This window comes from Pan troglodytes, chromosome 2 (genome assembly GCF_028858775.2).
Source record: "Pan troglodytes isolate AG18354 chromosome 2, NHGRI_mPanTro3-v2.0_pri, whole genome shotgun sequence".
NCBI classification, from domain to species: Eukaryota; Metazoa; Chordata; class Mammalia; order Primates; family Hominidae; genus Pan; species Pan troglodytes.
In genome coordinates, this window is record NC_086015.1 from 53,442,466 (window position 1) to 53,464,764 (window position 22,299).

Below are 22,299 nucleotides of genomic sequence, written 5' to 3' on the forward strand. Positions count from 1 at the left end.
CACACACACACACACACGTATATGTACACACATATATACATATATACGTATATGTACACATATATACGTATACACAAGTATATATACATATATACACACACATATGCTTAAATATACATACTCATCCTCTTAAAAAAATGAAATCAAGCTAAGTTTGGCATAAACTGCATACTGATTGCAATTTAGCAAGGGTATTTGATGTTTTTCTTTATTATTAGCTATAAAAATGTATTTGGACGAAGCATCAATAAACTGAGACCAACACCCAGAACGAGCAGCTTCAGTGCCTGATTTTCAGTCACATGACTATCGTAATTATGAACATACCAAGGCCTTCACTTAATACTACAGCTCCACAGATTAAAGATGAGGGATTTTATAGTAATTACAAACTTCAAACCGTCTTGGAAATTTTAATCCCACAAATGAGCATGTCCCCAAAGAGCCCCAAGTACAGCAAGGCATGTAACATTAAGTTCAAAATTTAGTTATATTAATGTGTAGTTACAAGCAAACAGTTCCATTGGCCAGGTAAACAAAGGAATAAACTAAATGGCAGAGTCAAACAAAATACTTAAGATCCTTTTTTTTTTTTTTTTTTTTTTTGAGACGGAGTCTCGCTCTGTTGCCCAGGCTGGAGCACAGTGGCGCGATCTCAGCTCACGGCAAGCTCCGCCTCCGGGTTCACGCCATTCTCCTGCCTCAGCCTCCAGAGCAGCTGGGACTACAGGTGCCCGCCACCACACCCGTATAATTTTTTTTTGTATTTTTAGTAGAGACGGGGTTTCACCGTGTTAGCCAGGATGGTCTCCAGACCTCGTGATCCGCCCGCCTCGGCCTCCCAAAGTGCTGGGATTACAGGCGTGAACCACCGCGCCCTGCCAGGATCCTTTTAAAACTACAAATACGGGTGGGCGTGGTGGCTCACCCTTGTAATCCCAGCACTTTGGGAGGCCAAGGCAGGCGGATCACCTGAGGTCAGGAGTTCAAGACCAGCCTGGCCAACACGGTGAAACCCCGTCTCTACTAAAAATACAAAAATTAGCCAGGAATGGTGGTGGGTGCCTGTAGTCCCAGCTACTCCAGGGGCTGAGGCAGGAGAATCACTTGAACCCAGGAGGCAGACGGTGCAGTGAGCTGAGATCGCGCCACTGCACTCCAGCCTGGGCAACAGAGTGAGACTCCATTTCAAAAATAAAAATAAATATAAAACTACAACTATATGGCCAATTTTAAAATCCAGTGACTATGTACTATTTATCATAATCACTAGTAACCACAATGCAATTAAACCCAAGGTGCTGTCTACAGAAGGCCAGCAGCTTCAAATTAGCTCTCTTAGAAGCTGATCAGTCTTTCTTCTCAGAGTTAACATATATCTCTCAGCTCTCTAAGACAATTAAAAAGACACAAACTAGCACCTTCTCCAGTCACTGCATGGACTCCACCCTCATGGACAAGAAACACTTGAAGAGCTACCTGTTTTTACTCTCCTAATAACTTACACCCCCATATGACCAGAATAAACTTTTAAAAAGCAGTTAACTGACAAATGGATAGAAATCAAGACTACGAAAATACTCCACCACCACCACATGCATGTGCACAGGGAATTGTTTACTTGATACACGCAGTACCCCAAATCAACAGTCAAAAGTGCCCACAGTCAACTAAAAATATCTTAGCCTGACCTAAATATCTTGGTTTTGAAGCAGTAAAGTGTAGGCCTTCCTCTAGAAGTTTGTCCCTTAAAAAAAATCCAAACACTTAAAGCCATGATTAGGCCAACCAGGGACCCTCGTACATTCATCTATCTCCCTCAATTGAAGGCAGGACCATCCAGTTAACAAGGGGAGAGTGCTGTGTAAGCTAATGAACCGAAATTTTTTGGCAAATGAACAGTTTCTCCCAAATTATTCACCATCAACAAGGTTTAAAAGAAGAAACAATGGAATAAGCTGGAAGTCCTGAATTTTAGCTGACTCTGGAGGCCAACTGCTTGGGAGTAAATGGAAAATACCTTAACAGAGCAGACAGTTCTGGTCTGCTCCTGACTAGATAGGTAACCTTGGGAAATTTACTTAAGTCTCTGGGACTCAGTTTGCTCATCTGCAAATGGGGTTGGACAACCAGTCCTGAAAGATTCCTCTTAGATCTAAAACTCAAGAACTACACAGTATTCCTACTCTCTTCTTCCCTCCAACACAGATTTTTATGAGAACAGAGAGGATAAATCTAGCACTAGACTTTAACTCAAACCAAGGTGCACCTTATATATTTAATGTCCCCAAGAGCCATCAGTGCTCCACAAAAGTAGATGGAACCAATTAAGACAAGTTATCCAGAGATCCTTCAATAAGTCATTCTTTACAATTAAAAACTAGTTTTTCAGTCCAATGTCACTTGTGCCAAATGCTCAAAACAGTATCTCCGCCAATCTAGCCACATCTAAGGTGACAATCATCCGCATGGTACACATTACACATCTGGGTGATACTAAGTGGTTGAAAAATTCTCTCCACATACAACATTTTAAATTATGGAAGTTTTTTGGTTTTTCAATTTTTCTCCTTCAGAAAGGCAGAGTGAAATATCTACTTACACACCTGCAAGAAACGTTTAAGACTTTCTTCAAGACAAAAAGAACCAAACAAGTCAACAACAGAGGTAAAAATTTAAAATCAGAACTATTAAAAAACACAAGTGGAACGAACTTGGAGGTAAAAAGGATTCCAATTTTCCACCGTAAACTACTAAACAAGGTTTGTGAACAAATCAACTTGGATGCGAATAGCGCTATTCAATGAAGACGACCCGTAACTGTAGATCCAATCAGTAACTAAGGTACAGATGTTTAGATCATTCCTAATCAATACAGCGACTTCGACTAAGCAACATTGCATCTATTTTCATGCAACATCGCTTAAATCATTTACAGTTTTGTGTGTTGTTTTTTTTTTTCCAAATGGAAAATACCCCTTTTCCACTCAATACAGACCCCAAAGCTTTCAGACGAGTTCGGGCGCGTTCGGGGTGGTATGGCCGTAGATCATACCCCTAAGCGTTCAATACAATCTTTTACTTACTTACACAGTCTCCAACAAGTCTGTATTAAAAGAAAACCTACCCAAAGTGTAACTGGACTTGAATCAATATAAAACAGTGATTCTCGTTTCTCGTTAAACGTGAAAAGCAAAATGGAGTTGTAAAGAGTTTCTTTCCCATTTCAACTCCGACAGCCACGCGCGCTTTCAGCGGCCGGCTACACTGCGCGGTCGCGGGGCCCAGCCCAAAGCCCCCGCCCTGCCCGGCGCTGCTGGGAGAGGAAGCTCCGGGGACCGAGGGCGGGCAGGCGGGCAGTCTGGGCTCCACCAGGCCCGGCCGGGCGGGGGAAGGGGCACAGGAGACTACCGGGCGCGCTTCCGGGGACTGCGCGGGCGGGGTCGCCGCTTGGGGCGCGGGGCGCGGGGCCCGGGCTGGGAGTCAGGTCAAGGGTCAGGGGCCAGGGGCGGCTCGGCCACTAGCAGCCGGTGGGGTGCCGCCGCGGCGGGGCGGCGGCCTGCCGGCCGGAAGAGTACCGGGCGGGCGGGCGGGCCTGGGGCCCCGCGGCGCCTGGAGGGAACCCTTCCGCTCACCTCAGGCAACGAATCCGAGTCCAGCCTCTTCGCGCCGGGGACGCCGGTCCGCGAGTCGCAAACTCGGAGACGAAGGCGGGTAGCTGAAGACCAGACCGTGGACTAACGAGAGAACCGACGGAGGACGGCGGGCGGCGGGAGGGTAGCGCGAGAGAGCGAGGGCGGGCGGCGGCGGGAGGGCGGGGAACGACGTGCGCGCCCCCGAGTGCCCAGCGGGCTCGAGCCGGCACAGGTCGCGGCCCCGCGCACGCGCGCGCACTCACAGCTCATCCACTATTGCTCAGGAGCCCGTCCACGCCCTAAAAGCAAAACCCTTAACCAATCATTGCAGCCGCGTGGGGCATCACGGGAACTCCGGGGCTATAAAAGACCTGGTTGCTATTTTGTACTCCCGGAGTCACTCATCCCTTAAGCAAGTGGGGTGGGGCTAGGTGCGCGTGCGCGGTTTTAATACTCCTCCCCGAACTGCCAACTCTTCACGCACGCGAAGTAGGCCCCACCCTGGCTGGGTTTACGCGTGCGCACTAACGGGCCTGGTCCCGGAAGACCACACGCGTGCGTGGTGGGGACTACGGTGACAGTACCCCGGGTGGGGCGAGAGCCAGTCATGGCGGAGTCCTGGTCTGGGCAGGCCTTGCAGGCTCTGCCGGCCACGGTGCTGGGCGCGCTGGGCGCGCTAGGCAGCGAGTTCTTGCGGGAGTGGGAGGCGCAGGACATGCGCGTGACCCTCTTCAAGCTGCTGCTGCTGTGGTTGGTGTTAAGTCTCCTGGGCATCCAGCTGGCGTGGGGGTTCTACGGGAATACAGTGACCGGGTTGTATCACCGTCCAGGTGAGGCTTCCTACGAACCTCTGTGGGCTGGCCGCCCCCGCCCCCACCCTCTCCCTACTGTACCATTGGGTTCCCCACTATCCTGCAAGAGGCTCATCAGAACTTAACATTGGTTCACGGCCTTACCACCCTGAACGCATCTGACCTCGGAAGCTAAGCCAGGTACTTGGATGGGAGAACTTAACGTTGTGCCCTGACTCATGCCACCATACCATTTTACGCCAGAATCCCCACCAGTCCACCCATCACATTGTATCTGTTCCTCAGAACTCTCACCTGGCAATACCATTAGTCCCTTAGGACCCTCACCAGACTTCACCAAACAATACCAGTGGTCTGTAACCTGACCTGGGCTGATGCCTGCTCAGATTCCCACCCCAGCCTTCTGCAGCTCTGGATGTGTTTCTGCCTCCAGGTCTGGGTGGTCAGAATGGATCCACGCCTGATGGCTCCACGCATTTCCCTTCGTGGTGAGTAAATCTGTCCATACCGCAACCCCATGCTTGGCATTCCAAGGACACTCCTGTGCTGGTGACAGAGAGGGGAGTTCTCAGGCTATAAGCCCACCAGCTTAATGGCCTTTGCAGCAAGCTTCAAGTCTGCACGTAGAGCTCAGGCTTCAAGTTAGGGTGACACCAAGGTCTGGACAGTCCATCATCATGCTGTTCAGCAGCCTGTAGGATAGGTGGTGGTATTGTCATAATTTCAGAGAGATGAAATGACAGGTTTGTTGGATTCCACTCCGCACAATCCCCTCAGTTGGGAAGGCAGTAATCTCTGTCCTGAGCACATTGACCTCATCAGGGTCAGCCTCCTCTTCTGCAAAACATGCGTTCACTAATCAGGGCATTCATTCAGGTAATCTCTGGGCCCCTATCACGTGATAGGGGCCACACGAGGCCCAGAGAACAAAGACAACCCGGGCCCTGCTCATGGGGAGCCAGGGATTTATTAGGGGAGGGCAGCAGTGCATGGGGCAAGGGTGGTCAGGAAAGGCTTCTCCCAAGAAAGACACCTAAGCCGAGATCAAATGCCACAGGGTGACAAAGTGTACCAAGCAAAGGCAATGGATTGAGCAAGGCTAAGAGGGAAGAATACGGGTGACATATTAGAATAGGTAAGACTGTGATGCTGGAGCTTGAATGTGAGAGCTTGTTGGACCCTGGGAGCCATTGAAAGACTAACTCAGCAAGGCTGTGGTCTGATCTAATTTGCCTTTATAAATGCCTACTTCATGGCAAGTAGATAAAGGGGTCCAAGAGTTAGGGCTAGAGGTTAGAAAGGCTGCCACTGCCCAGGTTTCTGTCTTAGAGAAGAGGCCAGGCCCCATGGCTCATGCCTGTAATCCCAGCACTTTGGGAGGCTGAGATGGGCGGATCACTTGAGGTCAGGAGTTTGAGACTAGCCTGGCCAACATAGGGAAACCCTGTCTTTACTAAAAATAGAAAAAATTAGCTGGGCATGGTGGCATACGCCTGTAATCCCAGCTACTCGGGAGGCTGAGGCATGAGAATCACTTGAACCCAGGAGGCAGAGGTTGCAGTGAGCCCAGATCACGCCACTGCACTCCAGACTGGGCATCAGAGTGAGACTCTGTCTCAAAAAAAATAACAGGCCGGGCATGGTGGCTCACGCCTGTTCCTAGCACTTTGGGAGACTGAGGAGGGTAGATCACCTGAGGCCAGGAGTTTGAGACCAGCCTGGCCAACATGGCGAAACCCCATCTTCACTAAAAATACAAAAATTAGCTGGGTGTGGTGGCGGGCGCCTGTAATCCCAGCTACTTGGGAGGCTGAGGCAGGAAAATTGCTTGAACCCGGGAGGTGGAGGCTGCAGTGAGCTGAGATCTTGCCATTGCACCCCAACCTGGCCAACAAGAGTGAAACTCCGTCTCAAAAAAAGAAAAGTAATAACAATAATAATAAATAAAAAGAATAAAAAAACTAGAGAAGGATGGCAATGCCGTACTAACATGGAGAACCAGGAAGAAGAATGAGTCTGCAGGGAGAAGGTGCTGGGCCCAAGGTGGGCTGTGGGAGATCAGCAGAGAGGTCTAGATTGTTATGTGACCTTACTGAGCCTAGCTCAGCCCCCAAGAAGGAGCTCGGGAGAGCCAATTTCAGCAACTGTTCTGCCCATGGAATAACCACTCTCTCTTCTCTCTCTCCATCACTTTCAGGGAAATGGCAGCAAACGAACCTCTCAAAACCCACAGAGAATAAGGGAAGGCAGCAGAGGGTCTCCAAGGGCATCACTGGGTCTGCTGGCTTCTACACTGGGTTCTGCTACTCCCCAGACCTCAGGGACAACTGCCGGGGGTTCAGAGTTGGTAGCAGGGAGTACCCAGTGCCTACAGGGCTGGGCCTCTTCTGCCTCTTAACCCTGCTCCCTCACCCAGGCACTGGGCAAGTGAAGAGTTTGCCTGTACTCTTATCTGGGTGCCTTAAGGAGAGAGATTGTGTTCTTCCTCTCTCAGGGGTGATAACTCAGGGAGCCTCTGGGTTGGGAAGACCATCAGTTCTTTTGTCTTAGGTTTCTTTTCCTGTCCCTCTTCCCATCCCCAAGATGTGACCCCATAAAAATTTTTCCTGAGTTGGCCAGGCATGGTGGCTCACGCCTGTAATCCCAACACTTTGGGAGGCTGAGGCAGGCAGATCACGAGGTCAGGAGTTCGAGACCAGCCTGACCAACATGGTGAAAACCCCATCTCTACTAAAAATACAAAAATTAGCCGGGTGTGGTGGCACACACCAGTAATCCCAGCTACTCAGGAGGCTGAAGCAGGAGATTTGCTTGAACCTGGGAGGCAGAGGTTGCAGTGAGCCAAGATTGCGCCGTTGTACTCCAGCCTGGGCAACAGAGCAAGACCCATCTCAAAAAAAAATTTTTTTTTCCTGAGAGGAAGCCTGAGGTTGACCAGCTCTGGGGTTTGTAAGGCAGGTCTGTTTTCTCCTAGGCCCTGAGTTTTCTGAATCTCTGGTTTTGCTTTGTTGGCAAGGAGCCAGGGAATCCTGACCTGAGCCAGACCTTAAGCTCTATGGTTATTTAGCTGGCCATTCAGGTATAAGGCAGGGTGGTGTACCTGCTGGCACTATCCAGATGGAGGCACCAAACACCCACATACCTGGCCCAACCAGACTTCTCCCGTGAGCCAGGCAAAGGAAATTGTCATCTGCCAACTGTCCTACTCATATTCCTCTCAGTCCTTCTTGGGGGTAAGCTGATTACCTGAAGGAGGACAGCTGAACCCCTGGGGTAGCCTCCTATCCACCACTGCTTAAGTGCCTATGGGAATGTGGGTCTGTACCTTGTTCTCTCATAGGATGGTACCAAGCATTTAGTGCACAGTGGCCCCATCATAGCCTGCAGCCTCATCATTTCCCATCTGGACCTGGTACAAATGCACGTCACAGGCTCAGCTCCTCCCCACTAGCATCTTCTCTACCTTCAAGAACCAGGCAGCCCTGCCATGTCACAATAGGCCAGGGGAGTTTCCAAAGATGTGGGTGGCAAATGCCCCTATAGAAACACCAGTACCTGAAAGCACTGTAGCCCTGGACCTGCCTCCTTCCCTCGGGGCCATACTTCTGTTTCCATCTGCTGGGCCACCAGCCACTTTAGTGACCCCTGCCTACTTCCTCCCTGTTGGATATCATACTTCCATCTGGCTGCCTTTGCCTAAGCCATCTTTGTGGTAGAGGGGCCCTGGAATTGCGGCTGTACTGAGGATGATGTTATTCACAGCCCCTGGCCCACCCACTAATACTACTGCACAGAGTCAGGATCTCACATTTCACCCCAGGCTCAACTGAGGATGTGGCTTATTAAACACGGAAGTGCATCGGTTGTTGTGGTTATTCAGACAGAACAAGGGTGTGCATGCACAGGGGCAGTGAGAGAGGGAACATCCTGGAAGCTGTTGCCCCTTGGGACCCAGATGCAATAACTTGCAGGGAGGGGAGAGGTGATGCAGCTCCCTGGAGGAGCAGGGATGGGGTGCCCAACAGGGGCAATATCTCCATTTTTATAGACTGGCCCCTTTCAAGGAGAACCTATTCCAAGCTCGTCTTGGAGGCCAGGAAGGCAGGCATTGGGTTGGCATTTCAGGAACCCTGTGAACAGAGAACAATGAAGCTAGAGACTGGCAAGTAAGAAGGAAGTTTAATTTTTTTTTCAGGATTCAGTGGAGTCCATTAATGCATACCAGGGGCAAAGATCAGCCCAGGGTAAGGCAAGTCTAGGAGGAAGCCCACCCTGCCCTACAGCAGCCCTGGAGCTCAGAACAGGTGGTGAGCCTGCCATGGTTTGCTACTGGGCAGCACACTAGACCAACTTGGGAATGTGGAAGAGTGAGTCTATGTTCCCTCAGCCATCCCCGAGTTTACACACAGGCATAGCAGCCCTACTGTGAGTCAGCAATCATTCCTGACTTGCAGTAGGGACAATTTGCATTTACGGAAAGCAAACTGGAGGGGGTAGCCTAAGTCCGCACTGCCCATGTTATTACCCTTTGCAATGTGAAAAACCATGGTGAGGTAGGTTGGGCAGGTTTTATCCTCCCCACAAAGGTGAGCCTTTGCTCCACAGCCAGCACCTGGCAGAGTGGGAGAGATGGCAGAACCAAAGCTTCTCATTACCCTCCAGCAGGCAAGAGTAGGTCAGTGGGATCATGGACTGAAACAAGACATTGTGTGAGCTGGTCCGTCACTCAGAAGCAGGGTCCTGAAGGAAGCTGGAATGGCATGAGTTAGGTGGGGGGAATAGGTGGTGTGGCCCCTCAACCAGACAATTAGAATCAGCCTCCACCTTAACTGCCCACCCCCAGTGAGTTCTGCCTCAGCTTCTTGACTAACCCCTTGTAGGGGCAAAACTCCTGGAAGGGACAGCCCCATCCTGAGCCAGCTTCACTTGAGGGTATAGTAGTTTGTGGGCACAAAGGGCATCTTGCTGACTACAGCCATCTGCTGCTTCCGCCGCACCTCTACCAGCAGCATTGTCCCAGGACGACTGTACTCGCAGGGCACATAACCCATCGCCACATTCTTCTTCAGAGAGGGGGAGGGGCAGCCACTAGTCACAGTACCTGTCAAGCAAGCATAAGCCACGCATCAGCACCACCCTGCCAGTGCCCCCACCCTCCTGGGGAAGAGACAAGGGTTTCCCAGCTTCCCTGGTCCACCTACCAATCTTGGTACCCTCCATGTTCAGGATGGGACTGTGTGCCCGCATGGGGGCCCCCTCACACATCAACCCCACACGCCTCCGCTGCACCTTGCCCTTCAGCTGGGGAACAATGACCTTGGCTCCAGGGAAGTCCATAGCAGCTCGGCGGCGCTTCCCTGGAGAATGACACATGAGACATAAGCCACAGCCCATAGAAGCCCTGGCCACAGGAGGTCCTTATGAGGTCCTCAAGTAACACACTATCTAGCATCAAGGCCCCTTTGCTTGGGCTACTCCAGGCTCTATTCCTCCCCTCACTGCCGTCAGCCAACCAACCACCTCCTATCCCCTGGAGGCCATGCTGCCCACCTGCCGAGCGTCTTCAGTTTCTTCTTTTTTTTTTTGAGATGGAGTCACTCTGTCGCCCAGGCCTAGAGTGCAGTGGCACGATCTCAGCTCACTGCAAACTCTGCCTCCCAGGTTCAAGCGATTTACCTGCCTCAGTCTCCCGAGTAGCTGGGATAACAGGCACCCGCCACCACGCCTGGCTAATTTTTATATTTTCAGTAGAGACAGGGTCTCACCATGTTGGCCAGGCTATTCTCAAATTCCTGACCTCATGATCCACCCACCTTGGCCTCCCAAAGTGCTGGGATTACAGGTGTGAGCCACCATGCCCGGCAGCATCTTCAGTTTCTTTCTTTTTTTTTTTTTTTTTGAGATAGGGTCTCGCTCTATCACCCTGGCTGGAGGTGCAGTGGTGCAATCTCGGCTCACTGCAAACTCCGCCGCCCAGGTTCATGCCATTCTCCTGCCTCAGCCTCCCGAGTAGCTGGGACTACAGGCGCCCGCCACAATGCCCAGCTAATTTTTTTTTTGTTTGTTTTTAGTAGAGACAGGGTTTCACCATGTTAGCCAGGATGGTCTTGATCTCCTGACCTCGTGATCCACCCGCCTCGGCCTCCCAAAGTGCTGGGATTACAGATGTGAGCCACCGCATCCGGCCAACATCTGCAGTTTCTAATGGGCAAAGCCACAGTGGCACCTTCAGGGAAGGGAGGCTCAGGAAGGCTTCAGGCTACATAACCTTTGGATGAGTCATGGGCTGGCTAGTCTTATCAAGGGTCACCCCGACCTCCAGGACCCTATCCTTTAGTGCTGGCCCAGCTCACCCAGTGTCCAACTGAGGCTGCCCTCCACAGGTGTAGTGTGTTCATCAATGTCATTCCCATACAGGCAGAGGCCTGCCTCCAGGCGCAGGCTGTCCCTGGCTGCCAGCCCTGCCAGCTTCACCTCTGGGTTTTTCAGAAGAGCTGTTGCCAGGTGAACTGCCCCCGCTACCGGCACCGAGATCTGTATGAAACACCAGAGGGCAGATGGGAAGCTCCCTGTACCACATACCCCCAACCCCTCACATGCATCTTGTGCCCTGTACTGCCCCCACACCACTTCTTGACACACCTCCACACCATCCTCTCCTGTGTAGCCACAGCGGGTCACGCGGCAGCCAGACACGCCAAACACCTCCATCACAGCACTGGTCATGAAGGGCAGTTTCCTCAGGTCATCTGCCACGCCGGCCTGTAGTACCTGGGCTGCAGTGGGGCCTGGGCCCAGGGAGCCAGTGACCAAGTATCCAGGTCCCAGCATCCCTCAAAGCTGGACTAAAGCCTTATTCAGGGACCAGAACAAGCCCTGAGCATGTCTTACTCTGCAAGTGGGAGAAGATGCCCTTGTCCCTAGCCCATGGAGCCTTGTGGTAGGTAGGAGGAGGGCAAGATACCAAACTTAAAATTATGGCACACAAATATCACACCTTCCACACATTCTTCTTGGTATGGCCTCTGTGCTAAGCAGTCAATGAAGCCAGGAAGGCAAAGGTTGGCTCCAACCCCAGCCCAGCCCTCTCACCTTGCAGAGCTAGCAGGGCATTATCCAACACCTCCAGGCCCACATCTCTGCCCTGGTTCTGAAGCTCCCTGACCTTGTCCTAAAAGACAGAAACACAAGAGCATCTGGGGCCACTTACTGAGCAGCTACCATGGGCTGGACGCTGCAGAGCTGGACAGTAGTAGGACAGTGGAGAGGAGGAGGAGGAGGGAGGGAAAAAAAAGGTAGTAGGCTGGTTCCCATCTTACAAGGTCACATAGCTACTAAGTGATAGAGATGACCCAAGCCCAGTTCTGCCACCTCACACCAGAGGGGCCAAGACCCCCTCCCCATGCCTGGTAATCCCCCACCACCAAACCCTGGCATGCTCCAGAGAGGGCCTGCTCTTGAGTCTCATAGCTGTTCATTCACTGAAAGAGCCATTTTCCAGGTCCCTTGTCTGTGCCAACCCTGTCTTGGACAACAAGGATACTGCTCTATGAACAAGGAAGACAAGGTGTCTAGAACACAGAGGGGGTATACCTGCATGAGGGCCAAATCTTTCTCCCAGCAGCCAGCGTTGGACACCACATACAGGTGGCCCTCAGAAGTATTGGTTACAATCAAGTCATCTAAGATGCCTCCAGCCTCGTTGGTAAACAGCGACAGTGTCCCCTAGGACCAAAGTGGAGCGTTTTGGCTTCCAGGTCCAGGAGGGCAAGGCCAAGGGTGAGCCAGACACAACCCTGGACCCACTTAGTTACCAAAAGGTTATGAACCCTAATGTGAAGGACTCAGGGTGTGCAAGGTACAAGTCTGGGCCCAAGTCCAAGGTCATTGATCCTCATGCACCAAGTAAGTTTTCATCCCCTCCCTACCTTGGGGTGCTTCCCTGATCTGGTGCAACCTCTGCACCCCTCCCCACTCTGTACTGAGAGTCCCATCTGACGCTTAATCTATGACACCTAGGACCTGCTGCTTCACCTACCCAAACCTGGGACGACTTAGCCCATGTGGCAACCCACAGGACAAAAGCTTCAAAGGTCATCTTGATGATCCCAGGCTCTCCTAAGTACTCCATAGCAATGCCCCCAAAAAACTTCCTTAGCCTCCCCACTGGATGGACAAAAAGCCTGAGGTTGAGGGGGTCACATGAATCACCTGGGGATCTTGTTAAAATGAAGGTTCTGATTCAGCAGGTCTGCAGCAGTGCCTGAGACTATATTCCTAACAAGCTCCAAAGATGCTGGTTTAGAGACCACACTTTGTTGTTGTTATTTTTCTTTTTAGACTGAGTCTCACTCTGTCGCCCAGGCCAGAGTGCAGTGGTGCAACCTCAGCTTGCTGCAACCTCAGCCTCCCGAGTAGCTGGGACTACAAGCGCGCACCACCACGCCCGGCTAATTTTTGTGTTTTTAGTAGAAACAAGGTTTTGCCATGTTGGCCAGGCTGGTCTCGAACTCCTGACCTCAGGTGATCCACCCGCCTTGGCCTCCCCAAGTGCCAGGATTACAGGTGTTTGAGTCACGTCGCCTGGCCAGGGACCACATGTTGAATAGACAGGGGTTAAGCAGAAGGGATGGCCAGAGAGCAGCATATTAACCTTGGTTTCTGGCCTCCTAGCCTGATGTAGTAAGACTGGGATATTCCCCTCCCTACAAATGTCTGTGTCTCTGGAAATGACTCAGGGATTCTGTCCAAGACTGCAAGCCCTGAGAAGCTGTGTTTGACTCATCTCTGTGCCCCTAAGCCTGAGGTAGGGACTCAGCCCATTTGCTGGCTCATGACTAAGAAAACTCATAGAGCAGAAATAAAAGGGCCCACCTGGTTTGGTCTTAGCTCTGCAATGTCTCCAACCACTAGACTCTCCATCAGCTTCACCCGGTCACTACCAAGTATCTTGGTCTGGGGAAGAGATTGAAAGCCTCAGGCCATTGCAACAGCTACAATCCAAAAGGCTACTAAGCAAGGATGCATCCTCCCTGCCATCCACAGTGCAGTCCAGCCCACCCAAAGTGACTAACCAGTCTTTTGGTTCTACACGTGGCAAAGGACCACCTTCTGATTTCCTGACCTCCCCCAGTCACTCTGTGTGGGGGGACTGCCAGGGAACTGGACAGGACCTAGCACCTTCCTGAAATAACCCCTTTTCAAACCAACATCCAGCCCAATACATGAGAGTGGGTGTCAGCCCTGGAAAACCCGGGACATTAAGGCACACCACTTAATGGGGGCAAGCTAGAAGGATGAGATGATGAGACCCTCTGAGCTCATTTCCTTGGGGCCATTGACCTATCCATGACAACCCCATGACCTCTAGCTCTTCTGAGAAGGCTGTCCTTGGAATCCAGTTCACAGCAAACAAAGCCAAGGGGTGGACCACTGTAAACAGGGAGGAAGGCCTGATCAGGTGGCCAGTGTGCTCCCCTGGCTCACCTGCAGCATATGAGACACGTCAAAGAGCGAGCAGTGCTGGCGTGTGTGCAGGTGCGAGTCAGTGTGACTGTCCCGGTACTGCACTGGCAGACTCCAACCCGCAAACGCCACCATTTTCCCGCCGTGGGCCAGGTGGAAGTCATAGAGCGGTGTCCTGCGGAGCACCTCCTGTGGGCGGCTGGGCTTAGTGCCACCAGGGCCCTAGCCCCCAGCCGCTTCCCTCCCCCACCCTCCAAGATCAGCACCCTCTATCCCACCTGTGCGCAACTAAGTGGATGACACAAGGCCGGGGGGAATGCCTGCAGGCGAAAGCCCAGACGGGCCACCACACTTACAGCCCTCTGCATCGTCGCCTGCAACGAGTGCAGACGGCGCACAGAGGCCACCACACTGCCAGGCACGCCGGGAGATGTAGTCCAGGCCTCTGCTCGGACAGGTCTCTCTCCGGAGCAAAGGATCTGAAGGGGGCGTGGGCAGCCCCAAGGGCAGGCTGGGATTTAGAGCAGAGAATGCAGGAACCCGCAACCACAGGGAAGCAGCCTCCGGCTCTTTCGGCTGACTCTTCAGGGCAGCTCGGGCAATCCAGAGCTGATTGGGCTGCCCAGAACAAAGCTAGGGGCTAGACCGCCCCCTGCAGAACCGCCCTGTCTCCAGAGGGTCAAAGTTCTGGAAAGGGCTGAAAGGTCTGAATCATACCTTTAGGACCTCAAGAGAGTAAGGTCAAGTGGGGGTGGGGAAGGTGGGCCAGCCTGGCAGGTAGGCAGCACCACAGTAGTCTGTCCTCATGTGGACCCCTAGTTCCACAGCTCTCCCACCAGGCAGACACAGGCAGCCAGCAGTCATGCATTCCACAAGTATTTATTGATCTTACTGCATACCAGGCCCTCAGATGGAGACACAGCCACAAATGAAGCATGGTCCCTGCTACCACAAGGTCCTCTTCACTTACACACACACTGAGGACTACTGCTCCATCACGCTTTCTGAAGCAGCTGAGTGGGGCTATGTAAGTGACCTTGCAGATGAAGTCGCCACCTGCAAGAACTCACAGGTGAGAACAGAGGGTGGCCACCAAAAGGTCACTGAACTCCCCCGAGAAAACTGTTGAGCCGCACACATGTCCAACTTTCCAGGTCCAAGACATACTGCAGTACTGCTTTGTAATAGCCACCAGGTGCAAAGCCAGGAAGAACCAGAGGGAAACAGGTTTTTCTCACATGAGGGAAGAGCAGCCTGCATCACTTAATGGTTGGACTGAGTTAATGCAGGACCTAGGCCTCTTAAAAGGCAACAATGAGAACCGTTACTTGGACCCACTCCCCACCACGGTTGATCTCTCATTATGCTGAGCATATCTCTTGGAAAGGGGCAGGCCGGGCGCGGTGGCTCATGCCTGTAATCCCAGCACTTTGGGAGGCCAAGGCAGGCAGATCACCTGAGGTCAGGAGTTTGAGACCAGCCTGACCAACATGGAGAAACCCCATCTCTACTACAAATACAAAATTAGCCAGGCATGGTGACGCATGACTGTAATCCCAGCTACTCGGGAGACTGAGGCAGGAGAATCGCTTGAACCTGGGAGGCGGAGGTTGCAGTTAGCCAAGATTGCACTATTGCACTCCAGCCTGGGTAACAAGAGCAAAACTCAACCTCAAAAAAAACAACAAAAAAGGAGAGGGGCAACTGGGAGAAAGGATAGAGATGTGCTTTGGGCTATGTCAGATGGCAGAAGGGTCCCAGTTCTTTTTTTTGTTTGTTTTGTTTAAGATGGAGTTTCGCTCTTCTTGCCCAGGCTGGAGTGCAATGGCATGATCTCAGGTCCGCAACCTCCACTTCCCGGGTTCAAGAGATTCTCCTGCCTCAGCCTCCCAAGTAGCTGGGATTACAGGTGCCTACCACCACGCCCAGCTAATTTTTTGTATTTTTAGTAGAGACGGGGTTTCTCCAGGTTGGTCAGGCTGGTCTTGAACTCCTGACCTCAGGTGATCCGCCTGCCTGGGCCTCCCAAAGTGCTGGGATTACAGGCGTGAGCTACCGCACCCTGCCTAGAAGGGTCCCAGTTCTTATTCTCAGGCCCTGGTTTTGCTAGAGACACGTGCCCAGGCCCTATGGGCACACCCACTTGAACATATATTCAGGAGCAGCTCAGAAACCGAGAGACTCAGGCTGCCCAAATCTTCAGGTTTCCTTCCTAGGCAGGCAGCAGAAGAGTTCAGACAGGAAATTTCTCTCTGTGGCATAACACAAATGGAAAGAAAACCACTAGGGGACACACAGGAAGAAATAAGGTTTCTGTTTCTTCCTCAAGTGTCCCAAGTGCCATGGCAGCAATGGCCTTCCAGGTCCATACATGGAGCAGGTTTTAGTAGGTCAGCCCAGCCCAACTGCACTGACATGAGGGAGCAGGCAGAAGACAGGAATGTGCATGTTGCCAGAAGGGGCAGAGGGCACTCAGGGATTCTCAGTAAGTACAACTGACTGGAGTGTTTTTGGGTAGAAGGAAGAATTGAGTTGCAGCCAGGCGAAGACAGAGCACCCCCATGCCAGGAGCTCATGCTAAAGTAACACGGTAAGCCCCTGAGAATCCTGAATCTGTGAACGTGGCCCAGACAGAACAGGCATGCAGGCAACACTTGGAATGCACAGGAAACACACTTCAGCCTCTGGTGGCCCAAACCAAGTCTGGGTGGGCACAGAAAGGCCAACATCTTGGCTAGGAGCAACCATTCAAGTGTAGGAGAGCAAGTTCAGGTCATAACAGCCATCCACCTGAAATACAAAAGACCATCAGGTCTGATCTGCTCAGGGCAAAGCAAGCCAAGCAGAAGGAAGCGATTACTTACATCAAAGCGGCCGATCCTTGCAGAGGTGTGACTGGCCCGGATCATCTCTGTCAGTGCCCACATCTGCTGCACCTCGGAGGATACCCTGCTGGGGTCTGGGAGACCCTGCTCCAGAAGGAGGGGTCAGTGGCCATGGGTCTCTCCCCAGCAGTGCCCTTCGGGCTCCAGAGAGGCCAACCTGGGCTAGGGGCCCTCCAGCTGAGACCAACAACATTCTCAGATGGCTTATGAAACATGAGGTTAGGGCCTGATGTAGCCCCACAACAGAGATGCCTCAAATCCCACAGAATACCCAGGAGGAAGATAACACCCAAGGGCCCTGGGCCCAGCCCCAGAATTTTACAGGAAGGGGTCTACCTGGCCTGTGTTGGACACTAGAGCCATTCACACATGGTTCTTACCTAGGGTGAGGGCTTACCTCACGGAGGAGTGCAGGTTGCTCACAGGGCACTGGGTGGGAGAGCCACTTGGGAAAGGTCACGGAGGGGCTCTGCAAAGCAAAGATGTACTGCACTGAGTGAGACAAAGTGGACAGCTCTGGGACCAGATTCCAAGGTCCTAGGAGCAGAGAGAAGGGCCGCTGGGCCTCAGACACTGGGAAAACCCTGTTTAGGGAGCCCACAGAGACCTAAAGAGGCAGTCAGACTACCTAAGTTCTCCTGCTGTGCAGACGGAGTCCTCAGAAACACAAGCTCAAAAGTGTCTCCCAGCACCTAAAGGCTCCAGCTCTGAAAGTAGCAGGTGGCCCCAAAGGTCAGGGGATATGGGGACATGGCCTCACCTCTCATTGTGAGCTTCCAGCATTCACACCCAGCTAACCTCCATGAAGGCCCCATTCACAATCTTCACCCATTACCCACCCCACCACCTAGCTTTCCCAGTCATAGAAGCTTTCTGGGGAAAGGGCCAGCCAGCAGCTGAGCTAGTCACTTACCTTTGGTCCCTGCTGATAGATCTGCAGCTCCTCCACTGTGAAAGACAGCCACAGTGGTGATGGCTGCCGCAGAATCAGGCGTAGCTCCGATACTCTAGCCATGTCACACAGCATCTGACACACACACACAAGGACCCAGCGAGGATCCAGCTCACTGCCCAGAAGCCTCCCAACCAGCAATGAGCCAGAATGCTGCCCACCCCACAGGCCTTGGGAAGGAAGGAACAGTAGTCCCTCCAAGGCACTTCCCTGGAAGCCACAGTTCAGGCCAGACTGGCCCCCTCTTCCCTCTTGGTATATTGATCCAATCCCCCCACCTCTGGTAAGTCCTCATCTGGGCTGCCCTGGCCATCCTGAGGCCCAGCTGACCTGATACTTGAACAGCGATACATACTCCTGGGCTCCCTCCTCACTGTGTGGGTCAGGCATTAGGCAGTAGTCCCGCAGGCAGGTCACCCACTTGGCAGGTGTGTGTGCTGAGGTGTACTGACGGACACGGATGCTCAAAAAAGCTGTGTAGTAATTCTTAAACGTGATTTCCTGCAACTAGAACACATACAACCCATTACAACAAGTCAGACCCAGGCCCAGGGGCCTGAAAAGCTCAAAGGTCAAAGGTGCCACCTCTTCCTTCTCCCCACCTTTTTTTTTTTTTGAGAGGAAATCTTGCTCTGTTGCCCAGGCTGGAGTGCAGTAGCGTGATCTCAGCTCACTGCAACTTCCACCTCCCAGGTTCAAGCGATTCTCCTGCCTCAGCCTCCCTAGTAGCCGGGACTACAGGTACGTGCCACCACGCCCAGCTAATTGTTTTGTACTTTTAGTAGAGACAGAATTTCACCATGTTGGCCAGGATGCTCTCAAATTCCTGACCTTAGGTGATCCACCTGCCTCTTCCCCTTTCAATGTACTCTTCTACTAAACTAACAATTTCAACAAGTATCACTAGGGCCCAAAGACAATTCTGCCTTCCTAAAGGTGCTCACACTCTAAATGAGTAGGTCATGGAAACAAACCACGACTGCACATCTTGCCACACGTCCAAGATGCTGCTAGAGAGCAGCGCTCTAACCCTGGAAGAGGCAGAAAATGTACATATGAGGCCTGAAGGAGGAAGAGTTCACCAAGTGGACTAAGAAATGTAGAAAACGTGGCCGGGCACGGTGGCTCACGCCTGTAATCCCAGCACTTTCGGAGGCCGAGGCAGGCGGATCACAAGGTCAGGAAATCGAGACCATCCTGGCTAACACAGTGAAACCCCATCTCTACTAAAAATACAAAAAATTAGCCGGGCTTGGTGGCGGGCACCTGTAGTCCCAGCTACTCGGGAGGCTGAGACAGGAGAATGGCGTGAACCCAGGAGGTGGAGCTTGCAGTGAGCTGAGATCGCGCCATTCCACTCCAGCCTGGGCGCGACAGAGCAAGACACCATCTCAAAAAAAAAAAAAAAAGAGATGTAGAAAACGTAGGCTGGGTGCAGTGGCTTACATCTGTCTGTAATCCCAGCACTTTGGGAGGCTGGGGCAGGTGGATCATTTGAGTTCAGGAGTTTGAGACCAGCCTGACCAACATAGTGAAACCCAATCTCTACTAAAAATACAAAAATATTAGCTGAGCGTGGTGGCGCATGCCTGTAGTCCCAGCTACTCGGGAGGCTGAGGCAGGAGAATTGCTTGAACCCAGGAGGTGGAGGTTGCAGTGAGCCAAGATCAAGCCACTGTACTCCAGCCTGGGTGACAAAACGAGGCTCCCTCTCAGAAAAAAAAAAAAAAAAAAAAGAAATGTAGATAATGTAAAAGTAGCATATACAAATAATTACCAAAGGGCGAGAGAACCTGGTGTGCCACTGGAACAGCGAGTGATTCAGCTTGACTACTGCAGTGGATCTTGTCATTGGATACTCATCAGGATTACCCAAGAAAATGTGTTACCAAATAAATTGTCCTGGCTTCACCTTAGTCTACTAAGTCAGGATTTCCAAGGTTGGGCTCTTTAATTAAGTTTCCCATTTGATGGTAAGGAACAGCTTGGGGGAGAACCACACACCACAGCACAAAGCTCCTGAGACAAGAGAGACAGGGCTGGGCACGGTGGCTCACGCCGTGGGTGGATCACCTGACGTCACAAGTTCGAGACCAGCCTGTCCCACATGGTGAAACCCCGTTTCTACTAAAAATACAAAAATTTAGCTGGGCGTGATGGTGGGTGCCTGTAATCCCAGCTACTTGGGAGGCTGAGGCAGGATAATTGCCTGAACCCAGGAGGCGGAGGTTGCAGTGAGCCGAGATCGCGCCACTGCACTCCAGCCTGGGCAACAAGAGTGAACCTCCATCTCAAAAAAAAAAAAGAGACAGAAACAGGTGGGGCACAGACACAGAGGGCTCTCAATGCCACGCCATTGGAGGTGGGTTTTGCCCTCTTTGTTGAGTCATGCAGTGTCCAGTCACTCTATCAACTGATGTGGAAGTGCAACTGGAGATTGGCAACTCGAGTCATTGGGGGTATGGTGATGAGGTAAGTGACCTCTGGGAGGGACTATAAGAATGGGGAGGGGTGGCCGGGCGCGGTGGCTCACGCCTGTAATCCCAGCACTTTGGGAGGACGAGGTAGGCGGATCACCTGAGGTCGGGAGTTCCAGACCAGCCTGACCAATATGGAGAAACCCTGTCTCTACTAAAAATACAAAATTAGCTGGGCATGGTGGTGCATGCCTGTAATCCCAGCTACTTGGGAGGCTGAGGCAGGAGAAGCGCTTGAACCCGGGAGGCAGAGGTTGCGGTGAGCCGAGATCGTGCCATTGCACTCCAGCCTGGGCAACAAGAGTGAACTCCGTCTCAAAAAAAAAAAAAAAAAAAAAAGGGGAGGCAGGTTTTGGGGTAAATCATTGCTTAGCGATCCCCAACTGTGGCCAGGGACAAAATGACCCCTAACTTCTATTTTGGTTCACTATTTGGTATTTCCAGCAAAACCTAGCCCACTCTCGCCACCTGCATGCCAGCGCTGTCCTGGATGTGGGCAAGAGACATAGCAGAGAACAAGACAGGAAGCTCAATTCTAGGAAAAATGTGTTAACTGAAGGACTAAATAAATGAATGATTAACTAATTTGCAAGGGCAAGGAAGACGGCAGAGGCTTTCCCATAAAAGATTAAATGCCTGGGAAACGACCGAGATTCCAGGTCGGCCCCGCCCGGGAGCCTCGGTCGCGCCCACCAGGCTTGCTCACCTCGAAGGGAGCGACGCTGGGGAAGGTGACATCGATGACCAGCACGCCAGGCCGGCCTTGGGAGGTCCGCACGTCGCCCACCTGGAGGGCTACGGAGCCTTTCACATGGCAAGGCACCAAAACGCGGGACATTGTGACAGCAGCCGCAACTAAGTGCAACCGCTGCTCTAGGCCCCCGACCACCAGCCCTTCCCGGCATCCTCAGCCGAGCCTCAAGAACTACAAATCCCGGGAGGCCCCGCGTACGGCCAGCCCAGCCAATCACCGAAGCTCAGGATCGGCCGGGAGTCGGAAGTGCCTGCGGAAGTTTTTTTCCCTTTCGTTTTTAACACGGAATCTCGCTCTGTCGCTCCAGCTAGAGTGCAGTGGCGTTATCTCGACTCACTGCAACCTCCGTCTCCGGGATTCAAGCGATTCTCCTGCCTCAGCCTCCCTAGTAGCTGGGATTACAGGTGCCCGCCACCATGCCCGGCTAATTTTTTTTTTTTTAATTTTTGGTAGAGACGAGGTTTCACCATATTGTCCAGGCTGGTCTCGAACCCCTGACCTCAAGTGATCCGCCCGCCTCGGCCTCCGAAAGTGTCGGAATTACAGGCGTGGGTCACCGCGCCCCTCCCACTGAAGTTCTTCTTCAGCCAATCACTGCGCGAGGCTTAGAGCCTACCCGCGAGCCGCGCCCAGCAACTGCCCAGCCTTTCTGTATGCAAGCCATTCGGCTCCCTTTGGGTTTCTTTCACTGCTTAGGGCGGTAGTCTGTTAAAGGCATATAAATACATAAACACAAATCAGCAGTGATTAGCCTAGATTAACCTCAAAAATACGTATTAGCCGTTGAAAAAAAAAGGATTTGAACACGCTCTTTGCAAAAGTAGATAAACAGCCAATAAACCCATGAAAAGATACTTAATATTTATAGAGGAAATACAAATTAGAACCTCCACACAGTCATTAGACAGGCTAAAATTAAAGACTGACAAAGATGTGGAGTGCTTGGAACCCTCATCCATTGCTGATTTCCAACCACTTTGGGGTTTTCTGTTTGTTTTAGAGACAGGGTCTCAGTTACCCAGGCTAGAGTGCAATGCTGCGATCACGGTTCACTGCAGCCTCGACTTCGCGGGCTCCAGTGATCTCACCTCAGCCTCCAGAGTAGCTGGGACTACACGCACACGCCACTGCATCCTGCTAGATTTGTCTATTTTATTTCTTATTTTTATTTTATTTTTTTTTTTTGAGACGGAGTCTCGCTCAGTCGCGCCCAGGTTGGAGTGCAGTGGCGCAATCTCGGCTCACTGCAACCTCTGCCTCCTAGGTTCAAGCGATTCTCCTGCCTCAGCCTCCCTAGTAGCTGGGATTACAGGCGCCCG

General features: G+C 52.1%; 4 protein-coding genes across 11 annotated transcripts in view; 1 reads left to right on the plus strand and 3 right to left on the minus strand.

Annotated features, from left to right (window-relative positions):
• Positions 1–4,035, minus strand: part of RHOA (ras homolog family member A) — a 55,607-nt gene extending 51,572 nt beyond the window's left edge. The window contains exon 1 of one of the 2 annotated variants that reach the window (XM_001163851.7): positions 3,636–4,035. The gene's annotated coding sequence lies outside the window, so the exon portion shown is untranslated. The remainder of the gene's footprint in view (positions 1–3,635) is intronic. The other variant, XM_054681873.2, reaches the window with a different exon arrangement.
• On the plus strand, positions 4,028–8,306 carry TCTA (T cell leukemia translocation altered). The gene is made up of 3 exons (XM_516458.8): positions 4,028–4,465; positions 4,881–4,935; positions 6,645–8,306. The coding sequence occupies exons 1-3, from the start codon at positions 4,243–4,245 to the stop codon at positions 6,685–6,687; spliced, it is 321 nt and encodes a 106-aa protein (XP_516458.2). The 5' UTR covers positions 4,028–4,242; the 3' UTR covers positions 6,688–8,306.
• A 301-nt stretch (positions 8,307–8,607) lies between these two features.
• AMT (aminomethyltransferase) lies at positions 8,608–14,624 on the minus strand. Of its 4 annotated transcripts, XR_678948.4 has the most exons (10): positions 14,191–14,404; positions 13,934–14,101; positions 13,322–13,402; positions 12,041–12,172; positions 11,540–11,618; positions 11,090–11,235; positions 10,801–10,981; positions 9,649–9,804; positions 9,319–9,548; positions 8,608–9,197 (listed from the first exon to the last, which is right to left on the minus strand). XR_678948.4 is itself a non-coding variant. In XM_517018.8 (9 exons), the coding sequence occupies exons 1-9, from the start codon at positions 14,278–14,280 to the stop codon at positions 9,370–9,372; spliced, it is 1,212 nt and encodes a 403-aa protein (XP_517018.2). In that variant the 5' UTR covers positions 14,281–14,624; the 3' UTR covers positions 8,608–9,369. The 4 variants fall into 4 exon arrangements, 3 of the variants coding, with proteins under 3 accessions (XP_517018.2, XP_009443771.1, XP_016796585.1); XM_517018.8 differs by having other exon boundaries at positions 8,608–9,548; positions 14,191–14,624; XM_009445496.4 differs by having other exon boundaries at positions 8,608–9,548; positions 13,934–14,087; positions 14,191–14,317.
• Positions 14,625–14,775: 151 nt separating this feature from the next.
• NICN1 (nicolin 1, tubulin polyglutamylase complex subunit) lies at positions 14,776–21,495 on the minus strand. Of its 4 annotated transcripts, XM_009445493.5 has the most exons (6): positions 20,933–21,495; positions 18,080–18,256; positions 17,711–17,824; positions 17,195–17,266; positions 16,777–16,881; positions 14,776–16,702 (listed from the first exon to the last, which is right to left on the minus strand). In XM_009445493.5, the coding sequence occupies exons 1-6, from the start codon at positions 21,062–21,064 to the stop codon at positions 16,661–16,663; spliced, it is 642 nt and encodes a 213-aa protein (XP_009443768.2). In that variant the 5' UTR covers positions 21,065–21,495; the 3' UTR covers positions 14,776–16,660. The 4 variants fall into 4 exon arrangements, with proteins under 4 accessions (XP_009443768.2, XP_054537847.1, XP_009443767.2 ...); XM_054681872.2 differs by lacking the exon at positions 17,711–17,824 and having other exon boundaries at positions 20,933–21,187; XM_009445492.5 differs by having other exon boundaries at positions 16,535–16,881; positions 20,933–21,187.
• Positions 21,496–22,299: the final 804 nt, after the last annotated feature.

Excerpts from the sequence above, each read along its gene's own strand:
- TCTA (XM_516458.8), top strand. The coding sequence starts at position 4,243 with ATGGCGGAGTCCTGGTCTGGGCAGGCCTTGCAGGCTCTGCCGGCCACG. Across the intron at positions 4,466-4,880 it reads CGGGTTGTATCACCGTCCAG|GTCTGGGTGGTCAGAATGGA; the intron begins GTGAGGCTTCCT and ends TTCTGCCTCCAG. Across the intron at positions 4,936-6,644 it reads TCCACGCATTTCCCTTCGTG|GGAAATGGCAGCAAACGAAC; the intron begins GTGAGTAAATCT and ends CATCACTTTCAG.
- AMT (XM_517018.8), bottom strand. The coding sequence starts at position 14,280 with ATGCAGAGGGCTGTAAGTGTGGTGGCCCGTCTGGGCTTTCGCCTGCAG. Across the intron at positions 11,236-11,539 it reads TGCCCTGCTAGCTCTGCAAG|GCCCCACTGCAGCCCAGGTA; the intron begins GTGAGAGGGCTG and ends CCCTGGGCCCAG. Across the intron at positions 9,805-10,800 it reads CAGCCTCAGTTGGACACTGG|GGAAGCGCCGCCGAGCTGCT; the intron begins GTGAGCTGGGCC and ends GTCATTCTCCAG.
- NICN1 (XM_009445492.5), bottom strand. The coding sequence starts at position 21,064 with ATGTCCCGCGTTTTGGTGCCTTGCCATGTGAAAGGCTCCGTAGCCCTC. Across the intron at positions 17,825-18,079 it reads TATCGCTGTTCAAGTATCAG|ATGCTGTGTGACATGGCTAG; the intron begins GTCAGCTGGGCC and ends TGTGTGTGTCAG. Across the intron at positions 17,267-17,710 it reads TCTATCAGCAGGGACCAAAG|AGCCCCTCCGTGACCTTTCC; the intron begins GTAAGTGACTAG and ends TTTGCTTTGCAG.